At 34.4% G+C, this 22534-nt stretch overlaps 3 protein-coding genes across 3 annotated transcripts in view; all 3 read right to left on the bottom strand.

Moving 5' to 3' along the window:
- Nucleotides 1-2852: 2852 nt before the first annotated feature.
- On the bottom strand, nucleotides 2853-3594 carry LOC111375916. Its single transcript, XM_022998835.1, has one exon. The coding sequence runs from the start codon at nucleotides 3522-3524 to the stop codon at nucleotides 3171-3173; it is 354 nt and encodes a 117-aa protein (XP_022854603.1). The 5' UTR covers nucleotides 3525-3594; the 3' UTR covers nucleotides 2853-3170.
- Nucleotides 3595-12087: 8493 nt separating this feature from the next.
- On the bottom strand, nucleotides 12088-15943 carry LOC111372889 (phosphoinositide phosphatase SAC4-like). The gene is made up of 6 exons (XM_022995312.1): nucleotides 15832-15943; nucleotides 15673-15689; nucleotides 15320-15441; nucleotides 14933-15046; nucleotides 14325-14513; nucleotides 12088-12298 (listed from the first exon to the last, which is right to left on the bottom strand). Exons 1-6 carry the CDS (start codon nucleotides 15941-15943, stop codon nucleotides 12088-12090), a joined length of 765 nt encoding a protein of 254 aa, XP_022851080.1.
- The window catches only part of LOC111411867 (phosphoinositide phosphatase SAC4-like), an 11979-nt gene continuing 5037 nt past the window's right edge, over nucleotides 15593-22534 (bottom strand). Inside the window, exons 6-14 of the mRNA XM_023042512.1 lie at nucleotides 21579-21766; nucleotides 21397-21494; nucleotides 21127-21260; nucleotides 20887-21015; nucleotides 19334-19709; nucleotides 18490-18611; nucleotides 18103-18216; nucleotides 17495-17683; nucleotides 15593-16277 (exon numbers count right to left, since the gene is read on the bottom strand). Coding sequence (XP_022898280.1) covers nucleotides 16067-16277; nucleotides 17495-17683; nucleotides 18103-18216; nucleotides 18490-18611; nucleotides 19334-19709; nucleotides 20887-21015; nucleotides 21127-21260; nucleotides 21397-21494; nucleotides 21579-21766 — 1561 coding nt within the window. The 3' untranslated portion in view covers nucleotides 15593-16066. The remainder of the gene's footprint in view (nucleotides 16278-17494; nucleotides 17684-18102; nucleotides 18217-18489; nucleotides 18612-19333; nucleotides 19710-20886; nucleotides 21016-21126; nucleotides 21261-21396; nucleotides 21495-21578; nucleotides 21767-22534) is intronic.

Here is a 22534-nt window from a genome sequence, read left to right as displayed (position 1 = left end):
AGATCTGGTTAGCTATTAATTACTAGAAGACCAAGCTCTTTGTGTTATGGAGCCTAGCTGAAAGGTAAACAAAATGTGAATATCATTTTCTAAAAAATGTTAAATACAGCTGAATATGACAATTAATTAATTAACATTTTTGCATACTGTGATTTGCACGTTAAACTTAGTTGCATAGAAAAGGAAATGGAAATGAGAAAGGTGACACAACACAGCACACGAAAAATTTTATTTCTAGAAAATAGGATATAAAAGCTACATAAATATGCTATTACCAATTATTACTTATTTTTGTAAATTCATTGACTCATTGTTTAATTCAAGATAATGTATTTACCATTAGGTATTCATAAGTTAATTTTAGTTGAAGTCTGGATGAAGAAATCAAGGTTTCTATTAAGTGTCACAATTTACCAAAATTCGAAAAAAAAGAAAAAAAATTTATCGGACTTTTTTTATTTTTAAAAACATTTCTTGAAGTTTTTGAAGAGTTTTGATTTCCGAAACAATTTCAGAAATGGAGAAGCTAGCATTTGGAATTTTCATATATAAATTATAAACCCATAGTTAGAAAGTAGAATTAGACATATAGTGTTTGGTACGTTAATTTTTTTCCGTGTGTGTAGCATTGTTCCTATATGAATAATTCTGCTCCTCCCGGGTTTAAATCTCGAGATTGGAAACAGGTGCTAAGTGTCAACACTTGTCTTTTTCTTTTTTTTTTTGAACTGCCCAATTAACTACTGACACGTGACATCTAGATCCAAATCTTTATATTTTATTTTATTTTTTATTATGGCAGGGGAATCTGCAGCCGCTACCCTTCGCATGTGCACTGGGTAAATCCTCGTGCTGACGTAATAGCCTGCAAATCACGTCAGTTAGGTAAATCGCACTAGACATGTTTTGTGCGATAGGCTCGACCAAAAAAGTGTTGGTAGGGGGAATTGAATTCATGATAAAAAATCTTCGCACTCACTTACTCCACCAACTCGACCCCCCCATAAAGGGTCAAACCTTTTTTTTTTTTTAATCCCTCTGTGTGTAGCATTGTCCTATCTATATTTGGATTAGTTGAAGGAGGGAAGGTAGCTTGGAAACGCGTTACAGATAATGAAGCTACCAAATGTCTAAATTAAGTAAATAAATATAAATTTCGTGTCTTCCACTTAACAGCTTTATTGTAAAATGTGACTTTCAAACAAAGTGTAATGAAAAATTCCATCTAAAAACGAACACAGCGTGTGATGATGGCACCGAACCTAACAACCTAATCATTGGCTTCACCCATTCGAATTAATCTAATAAAATTAGTCTATTAATATCCATTTTATTAATATCTTATTCTTCTGCGATTTTTGTTTTACTTGCTCCACAATAATGTTTAGGGGTATGTTTTTAAATAAATTATTTGATAATAGATTTTGGGAAATGTTTTTTTTAATTATTTTTTATTTTTTAATAAGTTGGTGTTAAAAAGAAATGAAAATTATAAGTCCACCCATAAAATTATTTTATTGGAAGAATGTTTTACTGAAAATGAGTTTTGAAGAATATTTACCAAATAGGGGCCAAGTATCCTTTTACAAGTTGCTTCTAGAATTCAAAATTTAGATATATTTCTAGAATTATTTTATTTATGACCGTGGTGTTCGAGTCAATTTATATGCATCTCAATTAATCCCACAAGACCTTGAAATTTATAATCGAGTACCCATCTCAGTGGTTCTAAAGGGACTTGAACTTGAACTGGTGATCATTGGAAAGCAAACTCAATGCCTAATCATTGATATATCCCTCAGGATTCTAGAATTATTTTATTTGGCTAAAAGAACTTTAGAGGAAGTTATCATCCTCAAGAAATTATTCTACAAGAAGCAAAACTAAAAACGTAGCCAAACAAGTCCTAAAGATATTTTTGGAATATTAATTTACAGTTTTACTACATGTTCATTATGGATGACATTAAATTTGACATTATTTGTTGTAACAACAATCATGGCCATTGATTTTGAATGCACTTCTTCAAATCACTGGTCATATTTCTTACATATAGGAGGATTTCGTCCATAATGTGCAAGCTTTTTGCAGAGAAAAGTTAAGCATTACACTATTCAGGACTAGATTTTGCTAATCCATGCATTAATCCTTACTTATCGATTTAAATAACAATCACTTTGGATAGTATGAACATTTAAATCGATTTGAAAAAGGAGTGACAAAACTGCTTAAGGAAGCTTATATGATTGCGAATCGCTTGTAACATTATGTGTTCCTGACCTATTTGAAGTGTAATATATACACACCTTTAAAAAAATTACATTTTCTTTTTCATTTACATGGGAGATATTAAGTTTCTTGATTGATAAAAGTTGAACTCAATATTTATTTTGTATGGTATATAATTTAATAAATGGACTCCATAACATCTTCATGTGAAAATATTTTTTTTTTGTTTTTAAACTTAGCTAAATATGCTCGATGTGACCTACCTCTTATTAATTAATTATAAACTTCAAAATTAAATTGAAATATAAAAATTAATTAGATAAATTGTTAACAATAGTTAAAAATAAAATACTAATAGAAACTCTGGGTCCGTTTGATTGTTAAGGTGAAAAATTGTAAGTCGGAAAAGAACAAACTATCAAAATCATAAGAATGCATTTTCATGGAACTGGCAAAAAACATGCTTAAGTTTTTGTATTTTGGAATTCGAACTCCAATTCTACTTCCGTATTAAACAGTTAAAGTAGATAACGAATTTCTCGAATGTGATATTTTTCATGGAATTTACTCCAATCAAACAGACCCTTAGTTCAAAATGTTTCTAGTAAATGAGACAACAAAAATATCAAATTAAAATTTATTTTCAATGAAGTTATAATCGATCAATTATATGAATATTATTTTCCCATTAACATGTCTAATGGGAATAAAAACTCGAAAGGATAAACTAATAAGATCTATAACATAAAATGACCTCTTTTCTTGATATTCTTCAGGTGAGCAAAATATTTCAGTCGATCTCGACAAGACGTTAACGGTCTTTTTCGAATTCTAAACCAGACCCTTGCTGTCTAGTGCTATCATTTTCGGAGAAGTTATCTTGTTTTATTAACTGTAAGAAAACGAGACTAGAAGTTGGCACGATCCCATCCCCTCTGGTATTAACATTCATAAAACTCGACAAGCTCTTCTAAGGATTCAGGCTGAGGATCAGCATTTTCCAGCATCCAAAGCAAATGCTCGAAAAGCACAACTTCGCAGCCGACAGTAATCGAGTCATCATCGGCCCTGGACCGCTCCACCAGCTCCCGGAAGAGCAGGTTGTCCATGACGTTGGTGGTGATGAAGTAGCGCCGCCTTGACTTACCGACATAGACGGGGTGGAGCTCTTTTTCGGCTGCCGTGTCATCATCTGAGAAATTGTTGATGGAGGTGTCATTGGCCCGGCTGATCTTGAAAGATTGCATTTTCTTTAGCATGGACTTAAGCTTGGTGAGTTTGCCTCCTTTTACCATCGTATATTGGAGCAGAAGTTTCTTTGGAAAGAAGAGAATTTGATTCTTGAAGACGAAATGAAGAAGAAGAGTGGAATTTGAGGGGTTTGGGAAATGAGGAAGAAGGTTCGTTATATATAAGGGTTTTGTCGCGGGGGTTAGGTTGGGTGTGGGGTGGTGTGGGGTGGGGTGAGGAAATAGAAATGTATTTGAGTAACAATACCTTAAATCCAAGTTTCATTGTGTATTGTATTGTTTTTCTGTATTCTGTTTAATTTATAATACATTGTGGGAAAATTAGGATGAGCATCCTAATTCTGTTATCAGTATTGATTTTCTGTATTCTGTTTAATTTATAACAAGTTTGAACGCATATGACTGTATTGTAATATGATGTTGTAATATATCATATTACATATAACAAATAATTTTATTTGTAATTTGAGACATTCGTGTCGTCAATGAAACTTGACAACCTGCGGAGATTGGTGTTGATTGTAGGTGAAAGGGTAATTATATTTAAGTCACAACTTTTATTTCTTCAACCACATTTTAATAACATTTAAGATTCTTCATCTTTTCTCATTATAACATTTATGTCCATAACGATTTTTATGTCATTCTTATTCTTAAACTTTCCATTAGTTAACACATTTTGTATTTGATAATAACTTTATGTACAAAAGTCTGTTGAAATGGCGTAAAACAAGTTATTCTTCCATCATATTACTAAATAAATAAATAAAATAAAATGTGTAAAAAATATTTTTCCCTCATTTCAAAGCATGAAAACAAAATATTTTGTTTATAAATCATCATCAAGAACAAGACATACTAATTAATGGAAGGTTGCAAATAAGAATTCGACAAAAAAAATAAGAAAATAATTGTTTAATAAGTAAAGATTGAGGAGTTAAAGTGCATTTAAAATGTGGTGTAACCCAAGAAGAAAGTCGACAATGGTAGTAACTAACAAGCCATGGTCTTTGGTGACAACCGGCAAGTGTTACTAGTGCTGCTCACTGACTGACAGAAGTTAGGGTAATATTCACAGCATTAATGGATGCATATTTGCGAAGCTGTTATAAGAGCAATATATTCATAATCAGCGACTACAGTAAGCTTGTTATTTTATGTATTAAGCGTCTGTAATTCTATTGCTTCAAATAACAAGCTAATACATCAAATAGCAAGCTGCCACATAAAATGATTATTGCAGTCGCTGATTATGAATAACATTACTCTTGTTACAAATATTGATGGACGTGGTCGTCAGTATGTAATTGATGGTCAATGTTGCTTTATAGTTATGGACAACTAGTAATTGAATATTTTGGTTGTTGATTACTAACTTTGACAATCCTTAACCTCTATATCATCGTCGGACCTCTAGTTGCTGACCAATGGCAATTATTGAGCAGTGACAAACTAAATAATGTTGGAGGCCATAAATTAAGTGTTAGTCTAGTTACTAATAAATTAAAAATAATAGAATGTTTGAAAGTAACTCTTGCTTTTCCCCTAAAAGAAATTACAATTTTTTTTCCTCTCGTCGTCCCACCTTCGGCAGCTCTTCACAGCTCCTTCCTCCGCCCCTTCCACCACCCCCTGATGACCCTAATGCGTAAAAGAGTGTATACAAATACAAATACTTAAATATCGGCTATGTACTTTGTTTGCTCTCGCATTCAACAAGAAAATGAAGATTGGTTCTTTAATTTATTTCTTCTTCAACTTGTTTCCAAAAAATATTGTTATTGAAAGCGACAGACATGTGCAAAGAAAAAGTCTGCCATATTCTGAAGCTCAATTATTAATAATTCTTACTGAATTTCCTCTTATTTTAATAAGAGATTACAAACTTGTTAATTAAAATTAATATATTTATCGATTAAGGATCAACAGACAGTAACTACCAGAATATTTTCTTTTCCTAATTCTTGTTGGTGCAATTAAAAAAATAACAGTTTATCAACTACTGTACATTTTTAATCTGTTGAGTATATAAAATTGTGTGACATGCCTGAACAAGAAAAGGAGAGGACAAGAGTGAAGCAAACAACAAAGAGAACTTGTTTTTACTGTTGTCCAAGTTGAACAAGGAATTCTTCCAAATGTGGCACCACTTTAGTTGCATGTTTAGTAGGTTTGACACGTTCAGCAACCTGACCTCCAATCAAAGATGCAAAATAAACTTGTCCCCCGGGGCACATCCCAACTGGCAAATGTCGGAGTTTTTCAAGATGGGCAGTTCAGAGGTCGCGGGTTCGATTCATGGAGCTATTAGAAGACAGACTTTCTCTTGGAAGGCAGGATATTTTCTGGAAGGCAGGAGTTCTCCTGGAAGGCGAGACGCATGCATGGATTTAACTCGCTCGGCACTTTGGCAGTTCAGTTGGAAGGGCTCTTGGACTCTAACAAGTTTGGGGCACAACCCGCGGTTTACCTGGTCTGCGTGAAGAGGAGCTGGATTGTGCAAAATAAACTTTTCCATCAAGAGGCAAGCAGTATAATATAAAAGCTAAAGAAATTACACTTCATCGTCCTAGTGACACTCATCATCAAACGCCAAGTGTAGTCTCTCCGACTCTTGGTCATATTCAACTCTATAGTTGAGAATTTTTTTTTTTAATTTATTATTTTACTCCAAATTCTGGAAGTACATATATTTATCTCAGTTTCTATGAATGTACCAAAAAGCGTCTCTAGCATATTCCCTTGTTCTCGGTTAGAAAGTTGGGACCTCTGCTTTCACATCACTCTCACCTTAAACTTGCCACATATGAATAAAGTGAATATAAGAGTATCTATCAACCAAATTAAGTGAATTTTTCATGAGTAGGAAAAATAATCAGGATTCGTGTTGAGTTCAACTGAAAATTCCACGGAATCTAAACTAAGGCAATAATCATTGGAATGAGAAATTCTATGCTAGTGTTGAATCTTGATGCACGATAAAGCAGCGGTGCAACAAATGCATTGCACCTAGAGAGTATCCTGAGAAAAAATGGATACCGAGTCTGGAAGATTGGACAAACCGTAGATATCTATCTCACGTTTTGCTTTCATACTATTATCTAATCTTATTCAATTTAGCATAATTCTCTTTACTACGATGAACCAAAAACATTGTATTTTAGCAAAAAGTTTTCCTCATGTCTTTACTCATTCCAACAAGGCTTGCAAAATGAGTAACTTTAAGAATATGCTCTAACACCCACCCCCAATATATGCATTTATGTGGTTCTATTCAATTACAAGAAGCCAAAATTACAAACAACAAAAACCATAACCTAGTGGATACATGCATTAAACCACTATTGTGAAAATAGGATAAGGAACCAAATGCATTGAGTCCATTCCATTTTATGGTCAAATTACATGTTGAAAAGGAAATAGACAAGGCATTTCTTGTGCAGAACCATGTGACAAAACATGGACTTAACAAGAGTTGATTCACGTTAGTAGATATATATTAATGCAAAAAAGCCCAAAGCCCATACTATCCCATGTGGAGTGATGATATCACCAAATTTTCTCGCCATGTGAAGCCAAATATAAGTATATAACTAGTTTTATGTGCGGCGACACCAACAGATATATTGGATAAATATGAGCATATTGCTGACTATTATTATTTTTGTCCAATGCCACCTATTTGTATATGAATATTTGTGGAATAATGAATATTCATATATATTATTGGGTTTTATACGCAATAATAGATAAGCAAAAAAGAGAAATCAACACAAGTATTTATTGTGGTTCGATAATGTGCTTATGTTCACAAGGAGCAAAATGGAGATGGTTCAATATTTATACTAACCTTAGCTCAATATCATACAAGACTTTAGGACTTGAACAAGAAAATACCCATGTACTATACCGTTATCCTCGTATCCAACCTATTCGGTGTCTCTAGCCAACAGACAGTTATTTAAAACCCGAGAAGCCGACGCCGTTGCTCCGCTCTGACATCAATCACTTTGATCCAGTAAAAATGTGTTCCGCTTTATATAAGTCACATACACTACAATCGTCACCTTTGCGAATATCCATCCCTTAGGAGAAACACTGGAAAACATAATATGGGAAAAACACCATCTAGGACCAATATGTTGGGATACTTCCTCTCTAACACCTAGAGATATTAATCAAATTCAAGTATTGCTTGACCTATCCATTGTGATTAACTTTGTCAACATATTTGCTGCATTCTCTAAGGTATGAACATTCTCTAGCGACAGTTCTTCTGAGGCAACCAACTCCATTATCTTGTGAAATCTCCCATCAATAAGCTTGGTTCTTGCATGATAAATCTGATTCTTTGCTAAGAAGATGACTGTTTGACTATTACAATACAGTTTCATTTTGTCTTATTTGATTCCAAACTCCTTGACAAGCCCTCTCAACCACAATAATTCTTTGGCTCCCTCGGTTGCCCCCAAATACTTATCTTGAATTGTGGATAATACCATAAGTGACTGCATCATTGATCTCCAATAAATAGGCCTACCTGTGAGTGTGAAAACGTAATCTGTATGAGACCTCCTGTCATCCAAATCACTTGCATAATCTATATCTAAGTATCCCTGAACTGAAACATCCTCATGTTGTTTCACAAAAATGATCCCACGCTCTATTGTAACTTTTAAGTACTTGAAAATTTACTTTACAACTTTCCAATGCTCTCTGTCAAGGCCATGTACTTGCTCACCACATTGACTGCACATGCTAAATTTGGTCTGCACACACCATTTCATACATCAAACATCCCACTACACTGGCATCGAGCACTTTTTAACATCTCTACAATTTCTTTTTCATTCTTTTGGCATTGACTAGTAGAAAATTTGAAGTGATTCGCCAACAACGTACCCACTGGTTTTGCATCAGACATGCTAAATTTTTCCAACACTTTCTTCAAATAATTTTTTTGAGACACCCATAATTTCTTGGCTTTCCTATCTTTGTTGATCAAGTTCGGATTTCTGATCACTATATACATATACATAAGTCGGGCAACCAAATACTCTCGATACAAAATAATCAACTCCATTACCTATCCAAACTTCTTCTGCAGCTTTTCCATATAATGCTACCCATTGTGATCCATTTGTGACATAACATGCAATGTTCACTGCTTTTGCCCATAAACTCTTCGGAAACCCTGTATTCAGTTTTAAATATCTTGTCTGTTCTGCAATCGTTTTGCTCATCATCTTCTCTACACCATTCTACTATGATGTCTTGCAAATTGTATAGTGTCGCTATATACCATGCTCCTCGTAGAATTTCAAAAACTGTAAATCTGTGTACTTGGACTGTTGTCTGTCTCCACTCTGCTCCGCTACGATAGGATATCGACCAATTTGATCTAGTAAACAAGTGTTCCACTTTATATGAGTCACACACACAAAACATATATATGTTGTGTTTATATCTATATTGTAATTAAAACGCGTTACTCAACTCTCATAGATATTAAATGTACAACTGTGAAATACTTACTAAAAACTATTTAATTTAGGGAAAGTCCTCACTTTTGATTGGTGAAAATTTTTAATTTTCTTTTTGTACTGGTCGTGTATAGGTCATATTTTAGAAACGTAGTACATGAACGGTCAACAATTGCTTTCAGGTTTACAAGCCCGTATTTTCGAGAGAGTTGATGAGGATCTTTATACAATTGTTACCTAGTCGATTCAATATATCCTGATAACACAAATGAAATGACTCTCAATCTGGAGCCTAGTACGATTCAAACATGACATATGAACGGAAGACCTCCACTAGTTATACAAAACGTTAATTCTCAAAGAAACAAACTCTGAATTCTCCAAAGAACAATTTTCTCCCTAATTTCTACAAAATCATGTTTTCACCGACTTAAATATCAAAGTGTTTGACAAATACGATCAAAGGGACCATTTCTCAATAGTATGTTAATCTTTGGAGGATCGTAATTGAGCATCAACATATATGTGAATTATGAATAGAAAGACAAACCCACACTGTATAATCTTGTCTAGATTGAACTGATCAGGTCATTAGTTAATAATGTTTTGTGGAAAAACGTCGAAATTAAGACAATGATTATGCTTGCAAATTTTAAGCAACTTGTACCAATGTCGGCGAAGTGTTCCCTCACATGACCTAGAATTAGAAAACGTGAATACATGATAATGATACTAAAATTTGTCATTATAAAAAACAAATAATCTTTGTTTTGGATTTTAATGAGATATGATTGTCTATTAATTAAGTTGGAACGTTCAAAGGATAACACTGAACAGATAACGAACTTCTAATTTAATAAACAATACTCCTAACTAATATAATTACTTAAATCTAGATTAACTCAAACTTTATCTTTTAATCTTTTGCTATATTTTAGTTTTGACAAATCAAACTATTTGATTGAATTTTTGGTGCTTTGATATGTTATGAAATGTTCTATCTTAAAAGACAAATTTTGTTAAAAGAAGTAATTCAAATCGTTAATTCATCGTTAATACATGGACGACTCCTCTCTCTTTTTACCTCGAGCTCTAGTGCTATATCGCTAATTAACGTAATTGAGATTATAGGTGCTTCTTGTCAAATTTGATAGTTAAATTTCATATATAAACTACTTATTCCACCTACTGAATCAATGCATATTTATTATTTAACGAAGTGTCAGTCTTCGTGTAACCTTTAGTTCATTTCACCGTGGCTGGGTTCCGAGGCAATTTTGGTAATTATATTTGTTTCATTTAATTAATTATGTTTTAAACAGTTTGATTTTAGGAAGGAATTGGAGGCTCTACGCTTAATTTGCACGTTAGCATACGAGAATCGTTTCAACAGGAAGAACTAAAGAAATCGGTATTAAGCATTATGATCTCTTGACCTATGGTGAAGTTTCTTGTCAGTCACCTGCTTTAAGTTCCATTTAATTTGCACTTTGCTTCTGTTAAAACCCGTTAATTAGAGATTCACTCAAATCACGACATCTGGAACGTATAATGGATCAACACGGACCTCACACCCAGTCCTTCTCTCTCTCTCACCTGGTGTCCGAGGTGTTGTAAGGGACACAAGATGTCTCTACCACGTGTGCATATAGAGCCGACCCACTGCTAGTGCAACTCATCTTGAATTGGAGCAGAATTTTCACCACGAATCCAGATTGGTGAATTCAGTGAAACTTAAGGCTGCACTAGAAATGAGAACCTGAATACAAGTCAACTTGGCAGTATAGTGACCCCTTGGCCAGGATCTGACTGGCAATATCATTTGCCTCATTATCACTTCTCACAAAGTTTAAAACCATGAATAGATGCAAAGAATCAATGGACTATTACTACAAAAGTGGAGCTCCCAGAGTTGAATATTTAAATATTTACAACATAGAAACCTATATATCTAGCAACTAGATGGGAATAAAATAAAACTGAGAAAATTAATGTAAAAAAGGCTTGGTTAGAATCTTGAAACCGCTGCCAATTTATTATTTCATGCTAAGATATCACGCTACCACCAAGGTTTTTGTGCTCCGAATAACTGCTACAAATTACATGGCAGGACAAGAGGGTGGCTCTCCAAAGAAACATGGGACCAAAAAATTCTGATACAATATATTTTGGTGGACCTTGCTGCATGTACATCAAACTTTACATAATGGATTACATAATGCCACATGCCACTTTATCATTTATCAATTTAAAACACAATCAACATTTTCATCCAATCTTTTCCCTCAACTTCATTTTATGTAACCCATTATGTACCATTTTTATGTACAAGTAGCATGATCCTATTTTGTTTTACCACTTTTACTTGGATCTCCCAAGAAACCTACAATCATGTAAATCTGGAGCAGCATGAATTATGACAGTGCAGATACCAAATCAAAACCTCAATGGCAGATTGCGTCTCCATGCATTATCCACCGAACGAAACTATCTGAAAATTCCTCAAGAACTTCATAGTTATGGGCCTTACTATAAGACAAGTTGGTTTCAGTCTGCTGCCTTCCCTACAAATGTCACACAGGAAACAAGGTAATATCAATGTCTGTCTATCCAAAATATTTATCAACAGAGAAGAGAGCATTCTCAATCTCTTAAAAAACGGACAAAACCGTTATTCTTTTGGTGCAAGATAAATTGTCGTGACTTGTGAATCACCCACTGGTGTAATGCACAGATGCATTTGGAATGTGATCAATCAAAAAGGGTAGAAAAGCAATATCGTTGGTAGTGAAAAAGCTAGATGCAAACTTTAATTCAGAAACTTTACTCTCTCTTTTTTATAAATAATCTCTCATTAAACAGTTCTAGGTCGTTTGTTGTTCATAAAGTGGGATTCATGAAATCCAAAATTCTGAACCCATAATGGTCATACAGAGTAAGTTATAAAATGTTAAAAAATAACAGAAAAGGGAAATAGCAAGTTTCAATGTGAAATGGTCCATTCCCTGGATAAGCCAAAGGTTCTGATCATATATTTTCAAGAGATTTCAATAGCGAGGAAACAAAGTAACATCATTCATTTTTCTAGAAAAGATTACTCCCGTCCATGAAGCACCAAGAAGTCATCACCCATAGTATCTTAAAGAAAAAAGAAATTCAAGCGACTCTAAATAGGAGTACCTTTCCAATGACTCTTCCTCGCATGAAGTTCCAGAGGAAAGCCAATCTAAGTCAACGAAGTTCGAGCAGTCAATCGTGTCTACATTTTCATGTTCAAGGCAGCCATCTCTCTGCATTTCTGCACGAAGCTCCACAGATGGCACTGAAGGGGTGTACCTGCAGATGTGAAAATGTTGACAGATTAGCCAAGGAAATTTTCTTTTGATATCAAAAGAAGACACATTTCAATGAATTATTTCCAGCTTTAAATTCTTTAGGTGACATCATTCCATCTTCAGAGATGTTGTGCGGGCACGCACATGCTTGTTTGTCAGACTAGACCAATACAAGATGGCAGATAATGAAACAAACGTAAAATTTTTATACATTACCATATTCTAAAATTGCCCAAGTCTGTATCCTGTAAACCGATAAAATTTATACTGAAATAAGCACACAACTGTGCAAATTCACATATTAAATTCCGGGTAAATATTTAAAAAACAAGTAACTATAAAGCAGTAGAGCTGAGCTTCTCCTCCGGATAATGTAAACAACAATAGAGCTACTCGTTCAAGAGATGATATTTCATCCTCCCATGTCGATGCTAGAAAATCAATATTATACAAAAGAACTACAAGAACAAACAGAAGAGACCGAGCAGATTCCAACGTAGATGCAGACAATGCAATAAGTTCACAACCTTCAAAGATAAGAAATAGACAGGAAATTCAATCCATAATCTTTAATAGTTGTTTAGCAAAATGTTTAAGCAATATGATCTCAGTCCTCGGAGCAAAAAAGAAGAGTAATTTTCCCAACTTTATGGAACTCAATCAAAATCAATGTCCAAGGATCAGACAGCTTTGAGCTACGATTTGTTTTTCTTCTGTTGACAGTCTAACAAACATTTTCGATGATGGGGCTTGTTATATCTAAAAATGGTGAAGCTATGAAGTTCCTAAAAGTGACCCTGTGAAGTATTGAAGTGATGAAGATGTAAGAGGAAATTATGAATTGGAAATTGGATATAGTAAATGTTTCCACTGTTAAGAAAAAGGGTAAACAGGAGGGAATGATATGGTGGATTCTGAGTCCAGCCCACCCCCTACACATGCATAAACACAACAATCTTAAATCACCCCCAATTTCAAAAGTTAATTCTCTCCCATCTCTATCCTATCTACAAAACAGAGAGGTAAATAGGTGCTTTTTTGATGGAAAATCATACATCACATTTTCTGTTCCATCTACTCTCCCACCCTTTTGACCAAACAGAGGATGCATTAAATATTAATGCAGCACATACTACATACAAAATTGGTAGTTCTTATTTAAAAATTCACACAAAAAATTAAGCATACATGTACAAATTAGTAGGAAAAGAAGAGTACCTTGAACATGTTACGTCACTTTCAGAAGCTGATATTACTGGTGTTGACTCGGAAAGCATTTTGCATTCTCTTTTTGGCTTGTCTGATAACCCAGCACTAGAAAAGCCCATATTGGTTTTTGAGGTGGATGTGGGCGAGTGACTTTCACTAAGAATGTTTCCATCTGACCATGATCTTTTAAAAAGTAATCTAGACACAGAAAACACGAATGAACATCATCTTACCACCACACGGCTATAGAAAGAGTTACTGAGCTATCACAAAAATATATTAGTCCCCCACAAATTTGTTTGCAACAAATACAGCAGTACATCTTGGACCAGTAATAAATAAATCAATTCCATCCTGAAGAGAATATATATATTGGTCCAACATGAATTTTTAGCTTATCGAACAAATCAAAATTTGGGCAATCTAGAAGTCAGATGGAAGTCCTTCGGCAAAAATTTTGTAAAATTTCGCCATATACGTAAAAGAGATTATAAGCATTTCCACAGATAGTTATGGAAGTCCTAAGGCAAAAAATGCATGCGAAAATTTGGGCAAATTTTCCCATAAACGTAAAAGAGATTATAAGCATTTCCACAGATAACTATCTCCACAAAACAGAGAGGTAAATAGGTGCTTTTTTGATGGAAAATCATACATCACATTTTCTGTTCCATCTACTCTCCCACCCTTTTGACCAAACAGAGGATGCATTAAATATTAATGCAGCACATACTACATACAAAATTGGTAGTTCTTATTTAAAAATTCACACAAAAAATTAAGCATACATGTACACATTAGTAGGAAAAGAAGAGTACCTTGAACATGTTACGTCACTTTCAGAAGCTGATATTACTGGTGTTGACTCGGAAAGCATTTTGCATTCTCTTTTTGGCTTGTCTGATAACCCAGCACTAGAAAAGCCCATATTGGATTTTGAGGTGGATGTGGGCGAGTGACTTTCACTAAGAATGTTTCCATCTGACCATGATCTTTTAAAAAGTAATCTAGACACAGAAAACACGAATGAACATCATCTTACCACCACACGGCTATAGAAAGAGTTACTGAGCTATCACAAAAATATATTAGTCCCCCACAAATTTGTTTGCAACAAATACAGCAGTACATCTTGGACCAGTAATAAATAAATCAATTCCATCCTGAAGAGAATATATATATTGGTCCAACATGAATTTTTAGCTTATCGAACAAATCAAAATTTGGGCAATCTAGAAGTCAGATGGAAGTCCTTCGGCAAAAATTTTGTAAAATTTCGCCATATACGTAAAAGAGATTATAAGCATTTCCACAGATAGTTATGGAAGTCCTAAGGCAAAAAATGCATGCGAAAATTGGGGCAAATTTTCCCATAAACGTAAAAGAGATTATAAGCATTTCCACAGATAACTATCTCCCACCATACCTTCCATTTTCATCAATATTTGACTGCCCATATCTCCCCACATTGTAATGTTGGTCAGAATCCAGTTCCCACACATCCGGTTTACCTGGTTGAGGTAGAAAATCCCCCAAAAATCTGCTCAAATACATATGAACCGTTAATTTCAATGAACGCGTCATTTGATCAACTTGAAAAAAAAGAATGGTAGTTTAAACAAGAAAGTCTTTGAAACGACAGACAAAACTCTCTCTTGATCCATTGAAACATGTTCAATTGAGGATAAAGAAAATCTGGCTGAAATTGGAATGTTCCTTAACTCCCCCACACAATCCATCTCATTATCCAGGACTTCTCTATCACGTAAAAGTTCAGAAAGCATAAGTAAGATCGTTACCACTACTAACTTACACATTAATGGCATTTTGTTTCTCTGCATCCATGTATGCATTGCTGTAATAACGCTGTAGAGTTCGAAAAAATTCCTGGGACTGGATTGCAGCTTTCCACTGACCTCTTCTCTCAGAGAAAATCTAAAAAAATAATTAAATAAAGTTGAAAAAATATTTCGAACGTCAATACGAAATGTTCTTATAATACAGACATGAGAAACCCTTCCTGGTTTTCATTTCTAGATAAATTGAGCAACTAGACACAATATATCTACTAGTCTGAAAGAATGAGATTATGGAGGATTAGTTGGAGAAGGCTAAAATAAGGAGGCCATGTATATTCAAAATAATTTCGGAATAGACATTGAGAACCATATTAACAATTTCAACTGCACTAGTGAAAGAGGGTGATGAGAGCTAGGAATAGACGACCTCAACCACAACAATGTCAAACAGACCTCAAATGTAAGAAAAGAGTTGAGATCAATTACAAATTCACAGAAAAGTTATACGAAAGAAACCTGTACATACTTGCAAGAAAAGAAAGATAATACGGGTAAGGAATAATGGATCTAAAGCAACTTAACTTGCTTGCCAAATAACAGAAAAGGGAAATAGCAAGTTTCAATGTGAAATGGTCCATTCCCTGGATAAGCCAAAGGTTCTGATCATATATTTTCAAGAGATTTCAATAGCGAGGAAACAAAGTAACATCATTCATTTTTCTAGAAAAGATTACTCCCGTCCATGAAGCACCAAGAAGTCATCACCCATAGTATCTTAAAGAAAAAAGAAATTCAAGCGACTCTAAATAGGAGTACCTTTCCAATGACTCTTCCTCGCATGAAGTTCCAGAGGAAAGCCAATCTAAGTCAACGAAGTTCGAGCAGTCAATCGTGTCTACATTTTCATGTTCAAGGCAGCCATCTCTCTGCATTTCTGCACGAAGCTCCACAGATGGCACTGAAGGGGTGTACCTGCAGATGTGAAAATGTTGACAGATTAGCCAAGGAAATTTTCTTTTGATATCAAAAGAAGACACATTTCAATGAATTATTTCCAGCTTTAAATTCTTTAGGTGACATCATTCCATCTTCAGAGATGTTGTGCGGGCACGCACATGCTTGTTTGTCAGACTAGACCAATACAAGATGGCAGATAATGAAACAAACGTAAAATTTTTATACATTACCATATTCTAAAATTGCCCAAGTCTGTATCCTGTAAACCGATAAAATTTATACTGAAATAAGCACACAACTGTGCAAATTCACATATTAAATTCCGGGTAAATATTTAAAAAACAAGTAACTATAAAGCAGTAGAGCTGAGCTTCTCCTCCGGATAATGTAAACAACAATAGAGCTACTCGTTCAAGAGATGATATTTCATCCTCCCATGTCGATGCTAGAAAATCAATATTATACAAAAGAACTACAAGAACAAACAGAAGAGACCGAGCAGATTCCAACGTAGATGCAGACAATGCAATAAGTTCACAACCTTCAAAGATAAGAAATAGACAGGAAATTCAATCCATAATCTTTAATAGTTGTTTAGCAAAATGTTTAAGCAATATGATCTCAGTCCTCGGAGCAAAAAAGAAGAGTAATTTTCCCAACTTTATGGAACTCAATCAAAATCAATGTCCAAGGATCAGACAGCTTTGAGCTACGATTTGTTTTTCTTCTGTTGACAGTCTAACAAACATTTTCGATGATGGGGCTTGTTATATCTAAAAATGGTGAAGCTATGAAGTTCCTAAAAGTGACCCTGTGAAGTATTGAAGTGATGAAGATGTAAGAGGAAATTATGAATTGGAAATTGGATATAGTAAATGTTTCCACTGTTAAGAAAAAGGGTAAACAGGAGGGAATGATATGGTGGATTCTGAGTCCAGCCCACCCCCTACACATGCATAAACACAACAATCTTAAATCACCCCCAATTTCAAAAGTTAATTCTCTCCCATCTCTATCCTATCTACAAAACAGAGAGGTAAATAGGTGCTTTTTTGATGGAAAATCATACATCACATTTTCTGTTCCATCTACTCTCCCACCCTTTTGACCAAACAGAGGATGCATTAAATATTAATGCAGCACATACTACATACAAAATTGGTAGTTCTTATTTAAAAATTCACACAAAAAATTAAGCATACATGTACACATTAGTAGGAAAAGAAGAGTACCTTGAACATGTTACGTCACTTTCAGAAGCTGATATTACTGGTGTTGACTCGGAAAGCATTTTGCATTCTCTTTTTGGCTTGTCTGATAACCCAGCACTAGAAAAGCCCATATTGGATTTTGAGGTGGATGTGGGCGAGTGACTTTCACTAAGAATGTTTCCATCTGACCATGATCTTTTAAAAAGTAATCTAGACACAGAAAACACGAATGAACATCATCTTACCACCACACGGCTATAGAAAGAGTTACTGAGCTATCACAAAAATATATTAGTCCCCCACAAATTTGTTTGCAACAAATACAGCAGTACATCTTGGACCAGTAATAAATAAATCAATTCCATCCTGAAGAGAATATATATATTGGTCCAACATGAATTTTTAGCTTATCGAACAAATCAAAATTTGGGCAATCTAGAAGTCAGATGGAAGTCCTTCGGCAAAAATTTTGTAAAATTTCGCCATATACGTAAAAGAGATTATAAGCATTTCCACAGATAGTTATGGAAGTCCTAAGGCAAAAAATGCATGCGAAAATTGGGGCAAATTTTCCCATAAACGTAAAAGAGATTATAAGCATTTCCACAGATAACTATCTCCCACCATACCTTCCATTTTCATCAATATTTGACTGCCCATATCTCCCCACATTGTAATGTTGGTCAGAATCCAGTTCCCACACATCCGGTTTACCTGGTTGAGGTAGAAAATCCCCCAAAAATCTGCTCAAATACATATGAACCGTTAATTTCAATGAACGCGTCATTTGATCAACTTGAAAAAAAAGAATGGTAGTTTAAACAAGAAAGTCTTTGAAACGACAGACAAAACTCTCTCTTGATCCATTGAAACATGTTCAATTGAGGATAAAGAAAATCTGGCTGAAATTGGAATGTTCCTTAACTCCCCCACACAATCCATCTCATTATCCAGGACTTCTCTATCACGTAAAAGTTCAGAAAGCATAAGTAAGATCGTTACCACTACTAACTTACACATTAATGGCATTTTGTTTCTCTGCATCCATGTATGCATTGCTGTAATAACGCTGTAGAGTTCGAAAAAATTCCTGGGACTGGATTGCAGCTTTCCACTGACCTCTTCTCTCAGAGAAAATCTAAAAAAATAATTAAATAAAGTTGAAAAAATATTTCGAACGTCATAACTGAAAATAAAATGGCTACAACAAAAGAATGACAATATATATATTCACCAAGAGATTTTTTGTGCTGACCCTGTGATAGATAGCAAACTGACTTTGACTCTAAACGAAACATTAAAGTTGAAAAGTAACAAGATAAAACAATAAGAACCATACACTCAACTCACATTTAGTGGGTACCACCAGGAGCACAACATTTGTTAGGGTAGGGCCCATTCTTGTAGCAAAAATTAGTCTAAATGTCAAAATTGTTCGAACATTTTGATCAACTAAATGAATCGACTAGTTTATGAACCACCGATGGAAGAATACTTCTGGCAACAGATTAGACATAAATTGGCTTTTCATGTTGGGCCATGTTGATGAGAAAAACCACCACACATAGCTATATCAAGATAAATATTACTGATGGAAATCCATATCTCATGGAATAGAGGAGACTAAAAATTGACTTCCCATTGGCAGTAGAAATCACTTATTTTCTGCAAGTAACTCAAATTTTCGACATGACATTCAATAGTAAACTGGTAGAATTTTCAACTACATTTACAATTTCCAAGAATATAGTCTCTTTTATTATAGTACATTAATTCTGTATACACCTGTTAGACATAAATTACTTCGTATCGAACTCAACTCTACCAAAATCAAAAATAGAGAATGATAAGGTGGCTTACTTTGTTGTGAGCAGCTGAGCCACCATACTGGTGTGCAAGAGTATCTCCCATTCTCTCATAAAGACACATTAATTCATCAGCCAAAGGATCATCAAGGTCTATCTTTGTCGAAGTAGATACTCCTAGGGCATGCAATTGATGACCCAAAGCAGCCAAACCATATGTATATTGAGCCACATTGGTGCGATCCAGACAATCTATGCAATTTGTCCTGAGAACTCCCCTTTGAAACGTTGGTGACTTGACAGCAGGATTACAAGTAGAAACGCTAGATTTTCTGTCAGAGCTATCTGAATCCTCAATCTCATCAACACAATGTTTCTCATTTTCTGTGTCACAGTATCTTGTGGCCAACATGCTAGGTGCAACAATATTCCTGCATCACACAACCAATGTTTAAAAATGCTAAATTGGGTACTAAGATCTTTTTCCTTGGTGAGGCAGGGCATAAACCTTGAGGCTTTTGAGGCGTAAGCCTCACCACAATCATATAAATTAAGACAAAAAAATGGAAAGAGAAAAAAAACAATAACAATAAACCTATAAAGGAGCATAAACAATGCCTAAAATTTACAATAGAATTATTTAAAGTGAAACATGCACACAAACACAAATAAACTAATAAAATATAAAATACTGAAAATGTACCCTTGTTTTATTATAAACCTATTATTTTACTTTGTGGGTAGTGGGCTATTCCCAATCAGAAAGCACAAGCTTTTAATGTTTTGTCGGCCCACAGCTAAAGCAAACAATTCTGAACAAATAAACAGATTGAACAACTCAGAAGCGCAGGCTTCACAAGCCTTGAGGCATTCGCCTCCCAAAAGTGCCCAGCGATCAGCGGTTAAAGCACTTTTTTGGATGACTCGCTTTGAAGCGCGCTTGATCATTAATTTTTAACACTGCATACAATCATTGCAAACTTTTCTTTCAGCATCCTAACATATTCATAGTAACACAAAAAATTCTCAAATCCCGTCCATTTATTTTCTAAATAATAATTGCACTATATAAGACCATGGTATCTAAGCATTTTGGTAAGTCAATGGATTGAAATTTTACATCAGCTTCAGGGAAAGAAATATGACATTGAACTCTGAACCACTTACCAAAGAAACCTTTTTCTATTTAGACAATACAAGAACTTGCATTCTCATATAAAATGTTAATTACTATCAATAAGAGAAAAAAAAAAAAAAAAAAAGTTCCTTTCTATCTCATAATGGATGCTCACTTTTTTTTTTTTTTTTTTTTTTTTTTTAAACATTCATTTGACTACCCAATAAACATAAAAGAAACATCACAGCCACAATTCGACAGCCAGGAAAAATGTTAGTAATTCTATATTAGATATCACGATATTGAGCAAGTACCAAAGTATTCCAGTAAAATGTTGTGCTACTAAATTATCACAAGTTTTCTTCAGGTTTTAAAATACTATCCAAACAAATATCATCAGATGACCAAGTGACAAAGATTCTTATAAGTGACACCATATAAATCATTTCAAAAATTGTTCAAAGAGAGTGGAATAGAATGAGAAAACTCACTCAAAACAGGGACATTTGAGAAATCCCTCTGATTGCAAATCTGGTGTAACTTCACAATAGAAGAAACCTGTCAGTGTCAATGCAAATGTAGCAGCCTTCCCCAAAAGTAGCAAAACGTTTGTAGCTTTGCTGGTGGAAAATCAAAAGCAAAAAACACGAGAAGAACAAGAAGACAGAAAAAAGATCAGCTATATCTCAAAAACAAGCATCAGCATGTCTTTAAAATGGAACAACCGATACCTCCGAGAATGTCTGTGCAAATCCCAGTGAAGGAATTTAAGATGATTCTCCTCAGACAGATCTTTATTAATAGCTTCAATTGCATTAGCGAATTCTGTGCGAAGAATAGACTCTCGAGGCTTGTTTTCATTTGTCTGTTATAAAAATTGCTTTCATTAGGTGGTGCATAAGTTCATTCTTTAAGCTTAACTAGTTCAACGCATAACAAAATAAGGAATTAACCTGTTCACATGACACTCGAGTACAAAAGCCAAGATAAAATCCTCTCACCTTAATCAAATTCAAAATAATAATAGGATTCCCATATCTCTCAACAAGATTTTCGAAATGAAGTTTCGTAGCTTCATAATTTTGGTCCCTCTTTGACACTGTAAAATAAACATCATTTTGTAAAGTATTTAGATGATTATTCAATCTTTAGACAGAAAAACAAGATAGTAGCTAGAACATACATATAATGTCAGGCTTAAGATTCAGGCGTGAAGTTTCCTGTGACCAGAATAGAGGAATTGAGCCACGATTTTGGACAACAGAACTTATTTGTGTAGGGAACCCTTCTGGAACATCCTCGAATATAATCTGCTCAGTTTCAACGTCATTTGCAACTCTTCCCTTATCGTTCACCCCTCGTTTCAGATATCTATATTTAAAGAAAAAAAAATTCAAGGTTCTAAAGTAGCAAAAGAGGAGGGAAACGGGGTGGAAGAAGTTCCCAGACTTTTCAAAAAAAAAAGGGCAAATGGCACCAAAAGGTAAATGCCATTACCACATAGCACAGCAAATTACAAAAGAAAACAATAACAATTACCCAATTGTTAACTGATATGCACGGTAAGATGACGAGAAATCAAAAGCTAGCACTGAACACTATAACTGCAAAAGCTAACTAAGACTCAAATCATGTAAGAAAAAAGATCCAAGGAAAAAGGTGTATTTTCTGGAACACGTCTTTGAGAGAAATAGGCTTTCTAAGTCCAAAATGTAGCTTTCATGGTTGATAGTGTTTTAGTTCATGTGAATTTACAACTCAATGGTAAACCATAATCACATTAAAATACCAGAATGAATGCTTAATATTCTCATTTAATGGAAGACCGAAAGGCAAGTGATCATGTCACTGCAGAATGTCAACCAGAAGTTACTTAGATCCAACCACAACAGATTTGCTTCTCAAACCTTAGCATATAAGCAGCCAATTTCATTCACTTAATCTCTTTAACGAAAACGAGAAACTTATTAACAGTGAAAAAGAATACACATGTAGAGACAATGTGTTCAGGCACGTAAGTGCAAGGAGAAGATAAGTACGAAACAAGACAATAAAAAAATAACTTCCTCTTACTACACACATCCGATGAAGCTAACCCAGTAACAGGAGTTTTGGCCCATAAAAGATGCCAAAAACACA

This window comes from Olea europaea, chromosome 2 (assembly GCF_002742605.1).
Source record: "Olea europaea var. sylvestris chromosome 2, O_europaea_v1, whole genome shotgun sequence".
In the NCBI taxonomy this organism is placed as follows: domain Eukaryota; kingdom Viridiplantae; phylum Streptophyta; class Magnoliopsida; order Lamiales; family Oleaceae; genus Olea; species Olea europaea.
This window is presented reverse-complemented; position numbering and strand designations above follow the sequence as displayed.